Source organism: Zingiber officinale, chromosome 3A (genome assembly GCF_018446385.1).
Source record: "Zingiber officinale cultivar Zhangliang chromosome 3A, Zo_v1.1, whole genome shotgun sequence".
NCBI lineage: Eukaryota > Viridiplantae > Streptophyta > Magnoliopsida > Zingiberales > Zingiberaceae > Zingiber > Zingiber officinale.
In genome coordinates this window covers 141,348,421-141,367,149 of record NC_055990.1, presented here as the reverse complement: position 1 = coordinate 141,367,149, position 18,729 = coordinate 141,348,421, and the positions used below count along the sequence as shown (strand labels likewise).

Sequence of the window (18,729 nt, the reverse complement as noted above, 5' to 3'; positions counted from 1 at the left end):
AGTTTAGTGTCTCTGTCAAGTTAATTGAAAAACTTAAGTTTGTTGTTTATTCTAAAATAAGATATAGTATTTATCTATTGTCAAATATAATATGAGGGGGCTAGAAATGGAAGAAAAATAGAGTTGATGATTAGGAATTCATTCCCCAAGCTGCAGATGATCAAAAGCGAAAAATTAGAATGGAATAAACATCACTAGAGGATGCATATTCATTCTATAACCAATATGCACGAGAAGTCGAATTTAGTTGAAGGAATAACACGAGCAGGAAAAACAAGATAACAAATGAAGTGGCGTAGAAATAAATTGTATGCTTTAAAGAAGGATATACAGATGTAATGTGGAACAATAAATATGCAAATGTTGATCAACAAACAAGGAAAAGAGCACGTGACGTAGTTAGAACGGATTGTAAGTCAAATATTGCATTTGTCAAGAAACAAATGAGACTTAATTAGGTTGTCAGTAATTTTATAGAAACCCGTAATCATCGACTCTCGACTCTATCAAAGGTGCATTTGTTATGCTTGCATCGTAATGTTTCAGCAACAAAGAAAACATTAACAAAATAATTTTCAGAGGTCAATGTACCAACTTGTCAACAAATACGATTATTGAAGATGGAGTATAGAGTCCCTGAGTGAGTTGGTTGCTTAGAAAAAGATATTAGAAACTTTGAGAGAAATCTAAGGGATGAATAAAAGGATATTGATGCTAAAACACGGATTAAGTTATTTACATCTGAACAAGAGAAGAATTCTTCTTTTTTTTCTTTGATCATGAGACTGATCCAGATAATAGATTTAGTAGGTGTTTTTGGGCTGATCATGTATCAAGAAGAGCGTATATTGTATTTGGCGATGCAGTTGTATTTGATATGCCATATAACACCAACAAATATGGCTTGATTTTTGCACCATTTGTAGGAGTTAATCATCATAATCAGACAATTTTTTTTGGTTGTGAGTTTCTAAGTGATGAGAAAACTGAGTCTTTTGTTTGGTTGCTTCCAAAGTTCTTAGAAGTCATGCCTAAAGGTGCACCAATTATTTTCATCACTGATCAGGATCCTGCTATGACAAATGTCATTGCACAAGTTTTCCCTCAAACAGTACATCAATATTATTTGTGGCACATATTGAACAAATTCCCAGATAAATTAGACCTTTTGACTTTTCGAAACCACTATAACAGTGTAAAGAATGTTATTATAAATTCTACAACACATGATGATTTTGAGAAGTCATAGGAAGAGACTATCAAGTGTGCTAATTTAGAGAAAAATGATTGGTTGTCCTTGATGTATGAATTGCGACACAGATGGGTGCCAGCGTATTTTAGTCATGTATTTTCTGCAGGAATGTCAAGTAGTCAATGATCTGAAGGTTCACATGTATTTTTCAAGAAATATGTCTAAAATAAGAACTCATTAATGAATTTTATCATCCATTTTAATAGAGCACTGAAATGCCAAAGATATAATGAGTTAGTTGTAGACCATATTGATTTGAATAAGCGTCACAAGATTAAGACAACCTGACTAATGGGAACTCAAATGGTTAAGCTGTATACAAAAAAAGAAATGGCTGGAGTCTCAAAGTGAAATGACCGAGAGTCATAGTTATTATGTGCAACAGACATTTACAGGATTTGCCTCAGCGGTTTACCATGTGATGAAATTTCAAAGTCCTTCTTCCTCAAAATCAAGAGTGCTTACGCATGACAAACAAAGGGACTACATATCGTGTAGTTGCATGAAATTTGAGTTTGAGGGCATTCTATGCAGACATATGTAGTTTTTTTTCATATCAATTAAGTGTTTCTTTTGCCTGATACGTATATGCTCAAACGATGGACACGAAATGCAAAAGTTGGAGCAATATATATTTTAGGGGAGAAAAATGTCATTAATGATCCAGATTCAGAAAGGTATCTAATGTCGAGGGACTCGAGGTTGTCCTATAAAGCTTCAGTATTAGTTGATAATGCATCTATGAATAATGAAAGGACAACATTCTTAGATGAACAATTTAATTGTATTTACAACAATTCAATTGTATCTATAGCAAAATAAAAGAGATGTCCATTAGTACAACATGCAATGATAGAAGTAAAAAAAAAATCCATTGATGAGGGCTTTGGTATTAGTGATCCTTCTACAGTAAGAACTAAGGGATGTGGAAAGATATTGAAATCATCAAAGGAGAAATCAACCTCAAATTTCAGGCTTTGTCGTGGATGCGGACATCGAGGAGTGTCACATGACAAGCATAACTGTCTAAATTTACAATAAGCATATGTGTCATTCTGCATTTCTATTATAAGTTTACTTGCAAACACAAATTTATTTTATTACATTTTGTAAATATAACAATGTGTCAATTAGCAGATCAACTGAAGATAATAATCTTAACAATGTTGATGACACATATAAACTGGATTTGGGATCTATAGCTAGTACTATCAAAGTTATAATTTGTTAAATTATAATGGTTTATTGAGAAAATTAATTTAATAAATTATTTTTATTGTTGCAAGTTCTAACAACATGCTCTAGGATGTTAGGATGCTTGTATATTGTATATGCCCCTTCTATCTCTACAAGAAGCAAGTTGTGATTTTGAATTCTAAAGTTCAAGCTTGTTGATGTCAGGATGCTTATATACTGTATTTTGAATTGTGAAAAATTGGCTCATGACCTGTTGGCTGAGAATTTACTAATCAAGTATGTCAGCAAACTACAGAAGAATGGGTAGTGGATGAGACTCCAAAAGGATCACTTCTATATGCTCCATAGGATTAGTTGTTAGTGTATACAGTATACTTGCATATATTACTGCTTCTTGTTTGCATCCAGTACTGCTTCTTGCTTGCATACATGTTGTTAATTTAAATTGCCTAAATAATGTTGTAGGAACCAGCAGTGCAAGCTGGAAATGCAGTTCTTGGATATAGCAGTGCAAGCTAGAAATGTAGTTCTTGGATATGGCAGTGCAAGCTAGAAATGTAGTTTTTTCAAGCAGTGCAAGTGGAGAAACAATGGGAGTTAATATGGTTTTTTTTTGTCTCACAGGATCAACATTATTATCATTTTGTTAAAGTTAGAATGCAATGGTGTATGCATAGTAATATTATACTGATGTTCTTGATAAGAATTAAGTGTTGTAGGCTATTAAAATTTGAATGCAGTGGTGTTATATTAATATCATTTTGTAAAAGCTTAAGTTGGCTCAATTTGGTCTCATAGGATCATCATTAATATCATTTTGTTTGAAGTGTTCCATCTTTCAAAGTGTTATATCATTTCTTGGGTTGCATTGTTCACTTTTTTCTCTCCCCTATTTTCCTTTCTTTCTTTCTTATTTCGGTTGTGTCTTTTCTTCTTTTTCATTCAATATTAAATTATTTTAATTTAATTGTTTTCAAATATTGAGTTTTGGTGATGGTTTCATACTGTAGCATACTAACAGTACCTCTAGGAATTTGCCTCAATGATTGTTGATGAAATTATGGAAATAACAAATTTCATTGATTTCTTCATTTACATCATATCATAAAGCAAAGAGCTTAATTGATTTCTTGTAGTGTACTTACTAAATTAAGCTCACAATAAGTTTAAGTTCTTTCGAATACAAAAGTTAGTAGCATTAACCAGAGCGGACTGTCCTCCTTCTCAAGTTAAAATCTTTACTTCTATTTTTTAAACAATTTACTTGAGTTTTAGCTACAATTTGCATGATTCATACTGATTTACAACTCCAAGGTTTTAATGGTTGTTGGAACTTCTATGCCTCAGACTGATAGTATTTCTCAAAATAACAATTAAAGGTTCCATCTCAGATTTGATGTAGAAATTAGTCCAATCATCTAACTTAACCATTACTCAGTAGATAATGTGGGGGGCTGTCAATAAGTAAAAGGATAAACTTGCATATGTTGGCTACATGAAGTTCAATTTTGCTCACAAATTTTTGTCCTATTTCCTATTCCTAAGAAGAGAGACCATGTTGCCAAGAAAACCCGCTAAATGCATAACCATATACAACAAGGTGGTTCTTCTGTCTATTTTGTCGGTAATAGGACAATTTTAAAGTTGTAAGAACAAAACAAAACAAGTTACATCAGAAAAGAAATTACACCACTTAGAGTTACATCACAATGTCAAGTTACATCAAAACATAAGTTACATCAACCATATCACCATCATCATAATCCAAGTATACACAACTACAACAATAGCAACTCTAAATTTCCTATTCAATGAACATATCTCATCACTCAACTGTATAGTTACATGATTGTTGTTCTCATCATCCAGAACATCATTGTATTCAACTGTACCTTCATAACTATTATATTTCTTCAATTCACTAATTTCCAACATTAATTTTTTGTTATTCCTCTAAGTCATTCCATAAGAAGAAGTCACACCCGTTTTGCTGAATTTCAAATCAACTTAATCAAAACTCAATAATTTAAAAACTCACAAAACCATGTTGATATAACAAAAACTTACTCTATATTTTGAACATGAAAAAATCATCTTCCTAGATTGGATTCCGTCCATGATATCTAGAGAGTAGCTCGTAACCCACAATAACACAATATGTGAGGAGCTTCACATTGCTCATCGTTCATACATCGTCGAGTGAAAGGTGATGCTGTTGAAGAGCCGGCTGCCATGATTTCTCTTTCCTTGTACCTGAATAGCACCAATATGCGAAAAAGATATAAAATCGATTAAAGCATGTAATTTTTGACGAAAAAAAGTTAACAATACCCCCAACGTGCATAAAATGCCTCAATTCAATCCAAGAATGTGAAACTCGACATTACCTATCCATCGTGTAAAACTTACCCCATGGACCATAAAGTTATATAGGTTGGAGATATTCAGCCTAATTTGATCAAATTATGTCCCAAGAAACACTTACAAACAAATCTACATACTAGTTCTTTCACAATTTAAGAACATCTAACAAATTTCATATGTAACACATCTACATATTAGTAAAAAACTAAAATCAATTGCATAGAGCATTCTCAAACATGTTTATCTTATGTAACAGAAACAAATTTGCAACACAAATTATGCCTACTACATATAAAGTTTTAAACTACAATGCTACTTGCATCTCTCTATGTCAGCAATTGTTCCAAGGATTTGTGGATTTGTGATGGATAGTGTTTACTTATCATTTGTTCTTAAGTATTTTTGCAAAATTTTCTTTTTCCATATGAGAAACTTTGCATGGAATGAACTTGTATGAACTTGCATGGTTAAATAGAAACAAAATTTGAAACACAAATTTGTAACAAAAAAGGTAATTTTATTGGTTATTAGCTTCCCTACCATTAATAAGTATTTCTGTTTAACAACAGCAATAATCAATCTCCTACAAAATACACAGAAACGTTTAACAACACAAACAATCTAAAGCAAGACACATTGTCCTTAAAAGATACAGATTTTGAAAATTCCAAAGAATACTCATGTAGCTAAGACTAATGTATCAAATATTTGCTTAAATTTATAAAGTCATAGCAGATACTAAACAAATTATATCAAGCTTACCGTCTTAAAAAAGTAGTTTTATTCCTACTGTGAAATCTTCAGCCACTTTTGAATTTATGTTTGTAGCTATTGCGAAATGAAAAACATCAATGAGCAGTTTTGTAAGCAAGGCGTCATTGGAGAAAATTTGTTTAACTTGACAGGATGTAGCGTGTCGCGGCGAGAGAGCTTGCGGGGAGGAGAGGAGCGCGTTGCAGTGGGAGGAGAGGAGCGTGTTGTGACGAGAGGAGAGGAGCGCGTCGCAACGAGAGAGCTCACGATGAGGAGAGGAGCACGTTGTGATGAGAGAGCTCACGAGGAGGAGGGGAGCGCTTCGATGCGAGAAAGCTCGCAAGGAAGAGAGGAGTGTGTCGCGAGAGAGGGAGGAGCGGTTCTGAAATCCTAATTTGACAAGAGAGATGAAGAAATGATGCGTCGCATGTTTTTTTTTACTTTAACACATTTGATGTGACACATCCAAGTCAACATTCCGCATCGTTCTGCAAGAGAGCAATTTTTTTATTTTGATATATATATAATTTGATACGTACTGTCATGCCAACATTTAATAGTGGTTTCAAATTTAAGCGGATAATTTGATAATTAGGCTTATTGACACTTAACCAATGTTAATCAGATTTTTAACGTAGTTTAGATTTACATATATCGTAAAATTTTCAAGTAAATAATTGATTTAATAATTTATCCAAAAGCTAGTCCATAACTATGAGATATTTTAACACAAGTAATTGCCAATTCTCCAACAAGTGGAAGGTAGATTTTGAGAAAAAAGTTTGATTAGAAAATTGGCATACTCCTTTTTTTTTTTTTTTTTTTTTATCAATCAACCCAGTACCATCGCTTGCGATTTTGGATAAATTAGTCTTAACTTTTCTCTTTAGACCGTTTTGTTTTTACCATAGACTAATTCCCACATCTTTTAACTATCTCCATTGCAACTGAAGCTTGAAAATACAAAAGAATTTGTTGAAAAATAGAAACCCATATGATAAACTGTCCTTGCAAGTACATGTGCAATTATTTTCTCAAATTTGTCGGTATTATAACTAAGCAAATTAATGTAAACATGTTGTTATCATGTAGATAAATCGACTGACGTTGGTCACATCACCGACTTAATAAGCTAAATTCAAAGACCATAAACATTATGGTAGATTTAAAATCCCATGGATTATGATCAATTGATGCATTAACGCCACACTAAACTTGACCGGATCAGTTCAAATCAATTAAACAGAAATCAAAGAGCAATCCGGTTCCAATAACATAATGAAAGAATAAACGCTGCATGAGTCTGTATATTAGAACCGCAAAAAAGAAGTAATCAAATTATTAATCCATCAAAAAGCCAAACTATCTGCTGAGTTCATGGCCCAATGAATAAACCCTCCAACATTTCACTTCAAAATCTCAAACAAGTTGAGTTACTACCAGGGTTGAACTATATCATATCCAAAATCTTGTTCACTATTAGTGCGATAGGCAACAACCTGATCAAAGTACTAAACGTATCGAGAAGAAAGATAGATCATGTCACCTGAAATAGATCAAATCAACAATGTCTTCAATGATGGTGTGTGGATGAATTATTTTTGCAATCACCCACTAAATTCCTGCCTAGACCTTCCATTCTTTGACTAGACAAAGAAACAAGAAAATTGTTATCAGATATCTTTATGTGATGTACAACAAGCTTCCTGACTACCAAGATGCTGAAAGGTCATAGTTTTTTTTTTTGGAAAAATCATATTTCTGCAGGTATAAAGATATCAAACGGATGCTGTCCTCGTGTTAAACGAGCTACTTGAATAGCATATATACTACACTAAATGGGAAATCATTAATTTTTAACGATTTGACCCTTGTATGGCCCTCTTTGGACGACAAAGCTTTCAGGTGGTTGACACTCTTCCAACCAAGCCACTTCTGAAGCATCTATTCCACTAGGCAAAACACCTTCAAGAAATTCAAATAAAACATGCATGTGATGAGATCTTGAGTTATTGTGGACTACCAATGATGCAAGTATGTATTTGATTCATTCATAAAAAATTTGTACCAGATGAACTTTTTCTCGACTTCTTGAAATAAGTGCAATCACGTCCATCATTTGATGAGTATGGGGGTGATAGAATATCGAAGAGAGCGCAGGGAGTTATCGCTTTAAAAGAATGAATGTTGCCACCACTTGTAGGGTAGAGGATGGTTGTGCCACAGGGCGCAGTCATCTGGTTATCTCTAACGAGCTTTGCTGGTCTAGCTGAAAAATGTTAAGAGCATGTACATTACATTTAATTCTCAATCAAAATTAAGGCCTCTAACCAAAAAAGAAATTGTGCTCTACTGTGGTGGATATTATCATACCATGGAACTATAAATGCAAACAATTCATGAATCCTACTTAACCTGAAAATTTTGAAAGAACACACACTTCTCAAGTAACCCAATGGAAGTTAAATGGCCAAGTAGTTTTCTCATGCTTGATATATCCCCAAATGAATCCCAGTTATTTTAAGCAACAAACAAACCTTTCGGATAGCTGGAGAGATCATAGGGGTCGCTCAGATGAAAATGGTAGAGGATAAGTTTTAGTCATATCAGAGACCTAGGTACCTATCTCATGTTTTCTCTATATAGGTATTGATCATTGACAAAAAAAAAAAAGGTTACAGTACAAATACATCCTAGAATGAGCTACTTCAACAATCAACTATTAGAAGATAGATGCACAAAAGTTTGATGCCATTTCTTCAATAGACTCTTCAATAAACTCAAATAGGCTAACAATGAAATGAGAAGGTTCAAAGAGATAGCCAAGTTCAGAATCAATCACAAAAAGTCTTTAGCAGTAAACCTCAGCACAAAGACATGTCTTCCGAAGTTGGACACTTTTCGTAGGGTCTATTCTAACACCAAATTGGGAGTATCTTCACAATGACATGAGCAATCTATGTTGAAAATCTCACTCTTTTATTGCCTAGGAGTATTCTGTCTGCATTGCACATGGGACAAAATTCATCCTCCCTCATGGAACTAAGTCATCCTACCACAGGGAATCAACTTATGATCAGCAGTAGAAGAATATCTTTTTTCTTCTTGTTTTAGATTCACCAAAATAGACTGAATCTATGTTGAATTGGAGATCATTGGAACTTTATGAAGAAACGCACAAAAAGGTCATCTTGCTCCCTTTAGTATAACCCTTATAAACATAATGTTTATTTACTGCTACAAGCATTTTCTAATCAATGTATGCTTGCCTGGAAGAGTTTTTCTTATAATAGGTGAGAATGAAGAGGAAGTAGAAGAAACAGGATATTTCTTTACAGTGAAGCTTTCTATTCTTCAGTTCCAACTTGATCATCTCAGAAGATGAATACTTGCTTATGTACATTCAAATTACTTCCTCGGGGCAACTTTTTAGGCCTAAGGCTTACTACGTGGGTTGTCTTGATACTCTCATGCCTCTATGATAATGTTTTTATTTGAATTTCATTGGGCAAAAGTGCAAAATATGTAGCTCAATCGACATGAATCAGAAATACAAGGAAAAAGATAATTAGATAATCAAGAGATAAGCTAGAAGAATACAATGGAATTAAAGATAAAGGAAAGATAAAAAAAAAACTAGTGGTTTAGGAGTTGAAATAATGTGATGTGCCTGATCACTATAATTCAACCAACTCTAACCCTGTAGCAAATCCTACAATCATTTAGATAACCTTAGAAAATATTAACAGGCCTTTTTCTAAGTTACTAATGTTTAAATAACCTAGAAACCTAACAAACTGAAACCTGCACATTATTGAGCAGACTTTCAAGCAGTTGATAAACACAACTAGCCACTACCTAAGATGTTCCTCAGATTTTTTATCTATTGTTTAACCCAACAATACATTTCAACTGCAGCTCTTCTGTACACTAGTATAAGGACCCAAACCAACCTAAATATCTTTCTTTACGTTGTCTTAAGCTCCAATGCTCTAATCTTTTTCTTTGTAAGTCAACTATTTGTAGTCAGAGAGATCATAGGCTTCTAGCTGTAAGTTCTAGTTTCCTTGAATCTCTCTCACAAAGCTATAGTCTGATGTTCAAGCGCACTATGAGCATCAAAAGAAGTTTTCTACTAAATGAGCATATTCTTAAGCTCTGTACATTTTGTTGTTTTTTTATTACTTGTGTATGTCTCTGATGATTATGTTGTTTCATCAAAGATCAGCTCCATCTCTATCTCTTTACTTGATGAACTAACTAATCATATTCAAAATATACACCTTTGGCGTTTGTTATACAATATTGTGTTAATTGATAAGAGTGTAGTTATATTAAGTTCAAAGCCAGAATTTGGGAGACAAACTTTTGAAAATAAACGTTTCAAGTAGAAAAACCTGAATACATGATGTGTAATTTTAGTATAAGAAAATAATTAGCAGAATAGTTAAGATGGATGAGCATTAAATCAGTTTTAGAGTCCTAGATCTACTATCTAACAAAATGGGGAATCGATGAATATATAATTGATAGGACCAAAAATAGGTTAAAAGAAAACAAAACCATATAAAGTTAGATATAGCAGATGTGAATGCTAGGATGGATGTGTAAACTTACTACTACTACTACTACTACTACTAATAAAAGAGCAATCAGGTGGAGCTCGAATAAATGAGAAAATGAGAAAAATAGGTTGAGATGGTATGGACATGTTCAAAGACAATCGATAAATTCAATATATAAAAAAGTTACAGCTTTTATAGTGGAAGCTGCAAAAGATAGAGAGGAACCAAATGAAATATAGTCAACGTAATGTTGCCTTACATATGGCTCAATAAAGGAATAAAATTCATGTACTTGGCCCAAAATAGTTGGGGCAAGCACAGAACAATGATGATGATGATGTGCATGTTTCTTATGAAGAGATACGTATGAGTTTATTCCGAATCAGGAGACAATGAATCTCACCAATGAGGGAATTGTCCGGATGATCAACTCAAATCAAGAGCCTAAAAAACAGAGAGTATTGTCAAGTGAGGTTGAGCATTGGGGTGATATTGTTTGGTCAACAATAATACAACAAAGCTCAGGGGCCAATTATGTAATTATAACCTCAAGAATAATAAATTTTTATTGTGTAAAATCAGAGATAGGGAGCATGCTAAGGATGAGTGATGGTAAAACCTCTATAAATTGAATGCTATATTGCTTGTGTACTTGGTATCTATACTTTATTGTTTGCATGTTAACATGATCATATCTAATAAACTAGCTCACTATTGAATAGAATTCACATATTGATTACTATCCTCAATTCAGTGGTGAACTAGATCATGTAGCCATTATTGAACCTCTCGATATCAGAGCTATGGTGTTCTTGTTTGTGACTATTTGCTAGAACTTGCATGCTGAGTAGAATTCGCAAATTTTCTACTATTCTCAATTAATTAGTGAACTAGGTGATTTGACACATTGCTTAGAATGAGAAAGCACATGATGCACATGTTCTAATCAAACACTGCCTCAACCTCCTTTCCATCTTTTTCTCTTTGTATCGGGCAAACTCCTTTTCAAGCTCCATCAGGTCTTCAGTGAGTATATTTAAGAAAGACAAATCGTAGATCACTCCAAAAACTAACCCTTTATCTCTTGTGGAACAAAAAATGCAGCAATGCCACAATGTTTTACTAAAATGATTTTTGATTTTCTAGTTGGTATAAATACATCTTATTCAACTATAAACCATCTGTTACCCTTTTCCAGTTGTTCAAACTGGTAGCTGAGATCTCTATTTCCTCTCCTTTTTGTCAATCTAAGGCCTATATTCAGTGCCTGTCAAAGTAATATGCATTCCTAAAACAATGTGACTTCTAAGTAGTTGCCAGCTTTTGTCCAACTCAGTTTCTCTCTCTTTCCAGTAAGTTGACATTTCTTATAGTGAACTTGGCATATGTGATTTTAGTAAGAATATTAAGACTTTTTAGGATTTACTAATACCAAATATTTCAGAAGATAACTGACTATTCAAGAAGATAATTACATTACATCCATGGGAAAGCATCCCCCCAAGAAACACATGAATCTGGTGAAGAGAAAAAACTTGCCAAGCAAGAGAAATATAATTGATTTATCTATATAACAAACAAGAAACTACTTACAAAATAAGTGGCACAAACCTTCGGATGGATCAATGGGTTCCTCAGTACCAACCCAGTCAAATGATTTGATGAGCATTGTCCCATAAAGAAGCTTGCTCAGCACTGTCATTCCTGGATGGTTATGAAGTGGAATAACAGATGAAGGTGGCATGCAGAAGATCCCAATCTGCACCATAATGAGAGAAGAATCAAGATATTATCACTTCATCTACAGTTATAATTCGTTCTTCAACATAACTTCATTCTGTTCAAGATAATAGACAGAAATAATTAGAATGGGTTAGAAAGCTGCAGGAATGATGCACTCGAAAATCAAATAACTCGTACACCTACTATGGCAAAGGATTAAATGCTTACAGAAAAGCTTTCACACTCATGCACATGGAGATATTTGATAGGAGGTGGACACTGATTACTTCCACTATGCCCTCTTCTTCCATTAGAATTCGTGGCACCTTTCCACCCTCGTGCTATCTGAGCCTCCTTTTCAAGTCCCACATCAGAAGGCTTAATATCATCTGAAATAGTAAAAGTGAGAGGTTGAAGGAACTCAAGTTGAAAATGCAAGACTCACTACAAGGAAACAATCCCATTAATTAAATTGATGATACTGGGAAGTATAACTTGGTAGGAATCTCTTCCCCACACATACACATTACATCCAAACACCTACTGGATAAAAAAGAGACACCCCTGTCTTTTTGTATGCTTCCATAAGATATGCTAAGAGGCATCAAATCTTTATTTTTGTCACTTCTTTGCAAATCAGATCACCTGAAGCCACCTGGTTAAGTGTTTCATATATTTGGTCTTATCAGCAAAAATCATGATGGCATCATTGTTAGAATTTGAGGGATGTCCTAAGGCAATCGTCTTACGATTTTTTCTATTTATTTGATAAGTATAGATTCACTATTTGAGTGCATATTATATGTTTGATTGTCTTAAACTCATTTACTGAATGTCCGTAATATAATTCATAACATGAGAGAATTTGTGATTGGATCGCAACTAGTGATTATCTTTACATATGCAATTATGAATATATTGAAATTTTCCTAGTCGTCGAATTGATGTATTCGGACACTATCAATTCAGTAAGACTAGCACTGGTTATACTCCTTGGTTCGGCCAAGCAGTTGTTTTCTCATTGTCTAGACAATGAGATGTCGAGAGTTAAACGTGGATGTTGGTTATGGTAACTAGTTCATTGGAGTGACTCGCTATAAGACTTCATATGGTTCTATATATATATATATATATATATATGTCTGTGAAGTTCTTACTGCAGCACGAGTGTAAGTTTCCTTCGACTTGAGGTATACAAGTTATCTTGGTTATGGAGACTTATACTTTGACATCTTAAGCAAGCATCTCATTGAGGTGTGGACCTGGGATGCTTGGGTATAAGTTGAAGTGCCCGAAAGTGTTTGGATAGTCCATAGAGGATTAACCACTCCTTGCGAAAAGACGTATATCCTATGGCCACTCGTTAGGATTATTATTCAAAGTCTTTGGTCAAAGCATCACATGTTAAGAGTGCGAGACTCTTATACACATGTACGAGTAATTTGAATCTGCAAAACGAGGAAGTATTACTTGGGCTAAGTGTGACCTAGTCAACCTAATGGGGACAAGACACAGACCATGTCCTGAACCAAGTGGGTATAAGACGAGTGAAAAGAACGAGGCACGACTCACTTCGCTGGTGGCTAGTAACTTCCAAAGGAGAGGTTTGTACTCAAGGAGTTGTTTTGAGGAGCTCGGCGTGGATACGAATAGAGGTGAGGTTCGACAACGTCGCTACGGTTGATAGCCTTCTCGTTATAGGTCATCCGTAAGGTACACCTAGAGTAAATTTACTTTCCGTAAAAATTTAATTATGCGATCATATTTGGCATGTTGTATTCTTGTCTGCATGTGGTGCTTGTGATGTAATAATTTGGAATTATTATTGTTTTATTTTCTACTGCGCATGTTTACGAAACGTGTTTTAGCACACACCGTATCGAGCATATCCCAACAATCATAACCCCCGACAGTAAAAAAATTGTAAAAGTCATCTCACAGAGAAGGTTGATTCACTGGGTTATTTTGCTGACAAGGATAGAGAAACATAAGACAACAATATTTGTCAGCATTTTTCTTAGAATGGCAAGTTCAAAAGATGTGCTGGTATTTCCAAATAATCTTAGGTTTCTGGTTAAATATCAGAGAGATCCCTCTAATCAATCCGGATGATTATCATTGCCAGATTTAGCCAAACTTACCAAGAAAAAATATTCAACAAAGTAAAGATGCAAATTTTCAATTATTCTTATAATTGGAAAGAAGAATAAAACCTAACTAGTATATCAAATAGTAGTTACATCCATGCACGAAGGTTTCAAGACCTTTAAAGAATAAGAATCAACAACTAGACCTTGTTGAACGGCAAGAATCCACATTTACTGATGTAAAAAGTGCATGCAAGAACACAGAAGGATGAATTCTTATTCATGAAAAATGTTGGAATGATCAAAGCATCAGCAACTTGAAGAATACCAAGGAGAGTTTTGTTGGTGCAGTTTGCACTAACGGTCTAACTCAGGTTTTGATGAATGACAAGTTAAGTTAGGTTTGTTGTGATCTAACCACTTTATTAAGTGTGCAGGAGAAGTCCAGATAGGTCGACGGGCTGACTGGATATCTGGCAGGAAATCTAGCTACGTCAACAGGCCGACCAGATAGCTGGTACGAAGTCCAGATAGGTCAACGAGTCTAGCAGAAAATCCAACTAGGTCAACGGGCATACCAGATAACTGGTACGAAGTTCAGATAGATCAACGGGATGACCAGACATTTAGCAAGAAGACCAGCTAAGTCAACGGACCGACCGGATAGCTGGCATAAAGTCCAGACAGGTCGACGGGCTAACCGAATGTCTGGTAAAGTGGTAAGTAAAGGTAAGTCACTGGAGGAGAGTGACTAAGTGAGGACGCGTCCCGGTTGAGGGGGCAGTAGGCGTCGGTCCAGTTTAGGTCCATTTGGGATCCCTAAACTGAGCCCTGACTAGTTCCTGGTTACTACTCTTTATTATTGATTGTTAGTGTCCTAATACTTGTTTTGCAGGTTATTTGGACTAACGTTATTTTACAAAAGAAAAAGAAAAAAAAAATAGCAAATTGGCCTTCGGATGAACAGTGTCCGAAGGCGCCTTCAAGCAGTGAAGGTGCCTTCGTACTATTCATAGAAGGCGCCCTCCATGGCTATGGAAGGTGCCTTCCGTAGGATGAAATTTTGACTTCACCACGGTTAAATGTCGGGCTATTCGGGATCAAATTTGCCAGGTTGAAGGCGCCTTCAACTACTATAGAAGGCGCCTTCCATGCCTTATATAAGTGGGTCTCGAGAAGGCTTCAACACAGAACACATATACCAGCTACTATGCATTCGATTGGGCCTCCGACTGCTCTACTTCCTGCTGTTACTCTATAAAGTCTGTCTGCCTTCGAGCTACGCTTCCGGGGCGTCCGAATCTTCTCCGGCAAACCAACAGCAACACACCGATCTCTCTAATTTGTTGGTAACCTTTTTATTAGTGCTGTACTCTTAATTCTACTGCTTTAAAAAGGAAATGTAGGTTGTTACACTATCCCTATTCTTGTATTCGATTCCCTCTTCTGGAGGTACTGGAAGAGGCTTTTAGTGGATTACCCATCGATAGGTTCGCGGGACCTGGGTCTTGGAGTAGAAGTCGTCGAAAGCTCCGAACCAAGTAAATCGACTGTATTTTCTTGTGTTCTTTGTTCTTGCTTTCTTATTTCTTTTTCCGCTGCGTACTTTAAATTTTAAAAAGAAAAGACGAATTTTTGAAAACCACGTGATTCAACCCTCACGTGCGTATCGATCGAACAAGTTTCATATCATATGTTAGAATATTTTGATTGTTGGCTTTGCAAATATTGCTAGAAAGCAATCAAATGGTTAGGTCCCTGAATATCTAAATATTTTGTCACCTCATACTTTAAAGTGAAAGGTCAATGGATAACAGACAAATCATATAAGGATATGCAAGTGCTAAAGAGTAAAGTCAACTGGAAGAAAGTGCAGGAAGCTTAGTTTATTGAAACAAAACAAGCATAAAAAGGATAAAAGATGAATCCTAGAGCGTTATGCATAATATATAAAACAGTGTATTACAAAGTAATGAAATCAATGAAAGCTATTGAGCACCGGTATATCCACTAGCAATACTCTCAAAAGCGAATACATAGAAAGATAGGGATTTTCTTATTGCAACTTAGGTCATTTTCATATTTTTAATTTACACAAAATACGAAAGAAAAAAAAAAAGATATTTGAACGAGGATATTGTCATGTAAACAAAAATTCAACCGGGAAAAAATTATCACAAGGAGAGAACAAACACAACTCTGAAATTTTACATAAAAAAAAAGAGAGGGGGGGACCATCAGTAGCTTAAATACAAAATTGTTCATAGGTGCATGACAAGTTGATGACGCTTTGGTTTCAAATACAGATATATACCAAGCAATATTTGTCATTTTGACTGTCAGCACCCTGTAGTGTGCTAACTATTGTGATTTATTTACCTAAAATTCCCATAGAATGAGTGATATTAGCTGCACATGCATTCTCATTTATTGATACCACATTCAAACAATAGAAAACAGTTTAAAACTTAAAATGGAAATCAAACTAATACAAACTGTATGAGAAATATAGGCAACAACATTTCAGTATTCAGCGATTAGATAATGATAAAAAAATCCAAATTTCACAAGGAACTATTGAATAACCACCTGTGCAGAATTGACTTTCTCAGTTTCTCTCTGTGAGGATAGACCAGAAACTACCCCTTGATAAGATTAACTTGCATGTTTCAACAATTATCAGCTCCTAAATCCATTAATGATTAAAAAAATCAAGCAGATCTGTCCCTCCATGACAATCATATTGTGTCAATTGGAACATATGAAACAGAATTTGAGATAATTTATGTGTGCATAAAATAATAAAAGATTATGCGCCTTTACAATCCAAACACATTGAATCCCTAACTATGACAATGAGAGGTAAAAGAAGGAATTTGAAAGAAGCTAGAAATGCCGTATAACAAAATGGAAGCTCAATTTTACACGTTTAATCTCATTCAGCAATGGAGCAATCATTTGCTAAAAGAAGCATCCTACATCTGGTCTAGTTATCATACTTGCTAAAACACTAAGTTTCTTTTTGATGACAGAATCAAACTACTGTACTCATTTCATCAGTTACTCTAACAGTCTACTTTGACGTGATTTGGATGTGCATGGTTCATTCTATATTCAATCATGTTGTGTCCATTGTAAAATATGATTTCGGAGGTGCTATAATAGTCCATTTTCAATTCTTCTTTTACAAGAAAACATGGCATAAAAAAGGATGAAGATTCATGGGCAGAGTAGACTGCTTCCAACAACAAAATTCAAATTAACATAGTACTTCAGCCAAAGACTGAGATAAAGGATGTAAGAAAGACAGGTAAGTAGAGAAAAGGTGTGTTTCTCACCTAAACAAGAGCGTACATTTTCAAGAGCTTCAACAGATATGGGCCCACTATTAGAGAATGATGCTTTACAGACCTCATATAGCCTTTTCACTCGAGGCATACTTCAGGAAGGGTTAACTAGATAATAGATCAATTGACAAAGGATTCAACCCTTACAATGTATCAATCAGAGATTTGAGGTCACCCACCCTTGATCAAGAGGTATCAAACAAGATAAATCCTGTAGTCATGAACAACAATGTTTCACTTCAATGCAATATACAAGAGCACATTTTGTTTATAAAAGCAGCAATTTACATCCATTGTTTTTTTTTCAGAAAATACGAAATTAAAGAAGAAATTCTATCAACAAATTGCATAAATATCCAAAATTCTGAAAAGCCCAAATCAGGTCCACGTGTCACAGAACATACAAAAAATGGAAATCTAATTTATGTCTAGACCTACTGAGTATCGAATATGAAACTGAAAGAAATAAAATAAAACTGCATTTTGCCATCGCTTCATTCACATTTCTTATTCCTACCGTTAAAGTATAAACGTTCTGTACCTCAGTAAAGAGGCAAAGAGAATTTGAATGATTCTACCAAAATTGAAGAGAAAACAGAAACTTCATATAGCTCGACTATCCCATCAGGCTTTGAAAAGGCCACCGACTGGTGTCTATCTGCGCCATGTATTCCCTTTAAGAAAATGGAAAACACTCTCCTCTTTGTCCACATAAAAGGTCCGCCATTGTGGAAAAACACGAGAATGACAACGAAAGAAATCAGCAGAATGCAATCAAAATCCTGCACAGAACAACCTTACCATTCCAACCCTAAAACAGTACGGTCTCCCACTGTTGCAGAAACCCAACTAGTCGGAGTATAAAAACTAGATAAGTTCGTAGCAATCCCAAACCAAATTCATCAGAAGAACGTAAGAAAAACACAAGCAACTACTCGCAATTCAGCGGCAGCCACCCAAAAAATAAAAATTAAGGAATCTAATCAGTAGGAATAGAGAGATAGAGCGTAACATGGATTGAAACTGGAATCCACAGGGTTGGTGGCTCTTACCTCGCGACTAGGGTTTAACCGCGGCTCTCCCGGTGGGCGATCTGAGTGATCGAGAGATCGAGAGAACGGAGAGACCGACGCCTTTTTAAGTGCGTCCTAGTTAAAATCGAAATGGCCAATAATTAACCAACCGAAGAAAAATCATTTCGACCCTTATAGATTGCTTCTATCTTCACCTTAGTCCTTATACTTTCAAATTTTTAGTGAAATAATCTCAATACTTTTGGAACTCTAAATCTCTATGGCCAAAATGAAATACTTAAAATAAAAGGATAAAATTTTAAAAAGTGTTTTTTTTTTTTGTTAATGTCCCATTTTAAAGAAAAAGGTTGCCTGTCATATTTATAACCTAAAAATGCCTATTTTAACGTTGTTGTAAGTCACATCTTT

General features: G+C 34.8%; 1 protein-coding gene across 1 annotated transcript; it reads right to left on the bottom strand.

Moving 5' to 3' along the window:
• Positions 1 to 7,086: 7,086 nt before the first annotated feature.
• LOC122052567 (plant cysteine oxidase 4-like) lies at positions 7,087 to 18,463 on the bottom strand. Its single transcript, XM_042614149.1, has 6 exons — positions 18,340 to 18,463; positions 17,279 to 17,498; positions 12,082 to 12,242; positions 11,743 to 11,890; positions 7,635 to 7,835; positions 7,087 to 7,531 (listed from the first exon to the last, which is right to left on the bottom strand). Exons 2-6 carry the CDS (start codon positions 17,376 to 17,378, stop codon positions 7,416 to 7,418), a joined length of 726 nt encoding a protein of 241 aa, XP_042470083.1. The 5' UTR covers positions 17,379 to 17,498; positions 18,340 to 18,463; the 3' UTR covers positions 7,087 to 7,415.
• Between the last annotated feature and the right edge of the window lie 266 nt (positions 18,464 to 18,729).

Coding starts and splice junctions, on each gene's coding strand:
- LOC122052567 (XM_042614149.1), bottom strand. CDS start 17,378: ATGCCTCGAGTGAAAAGGCTATATGAGGTCTGTAAAGCATCATTCTCT. Junction 11,891..12,081: donor ATGAGTGTGAAAGCTTTTCT/GTAAGCATTTAA, acceptor ATTATGGTGCAG/ATTGGGATCTTCTGCATGCC. Junction 7,836..11,742: donor ACCCATTGATCCATCCGAAG/GTTTGTGCCACT, acceptor AACATTTTTCAG/CTAGACCAGCAAAGCTCGTT.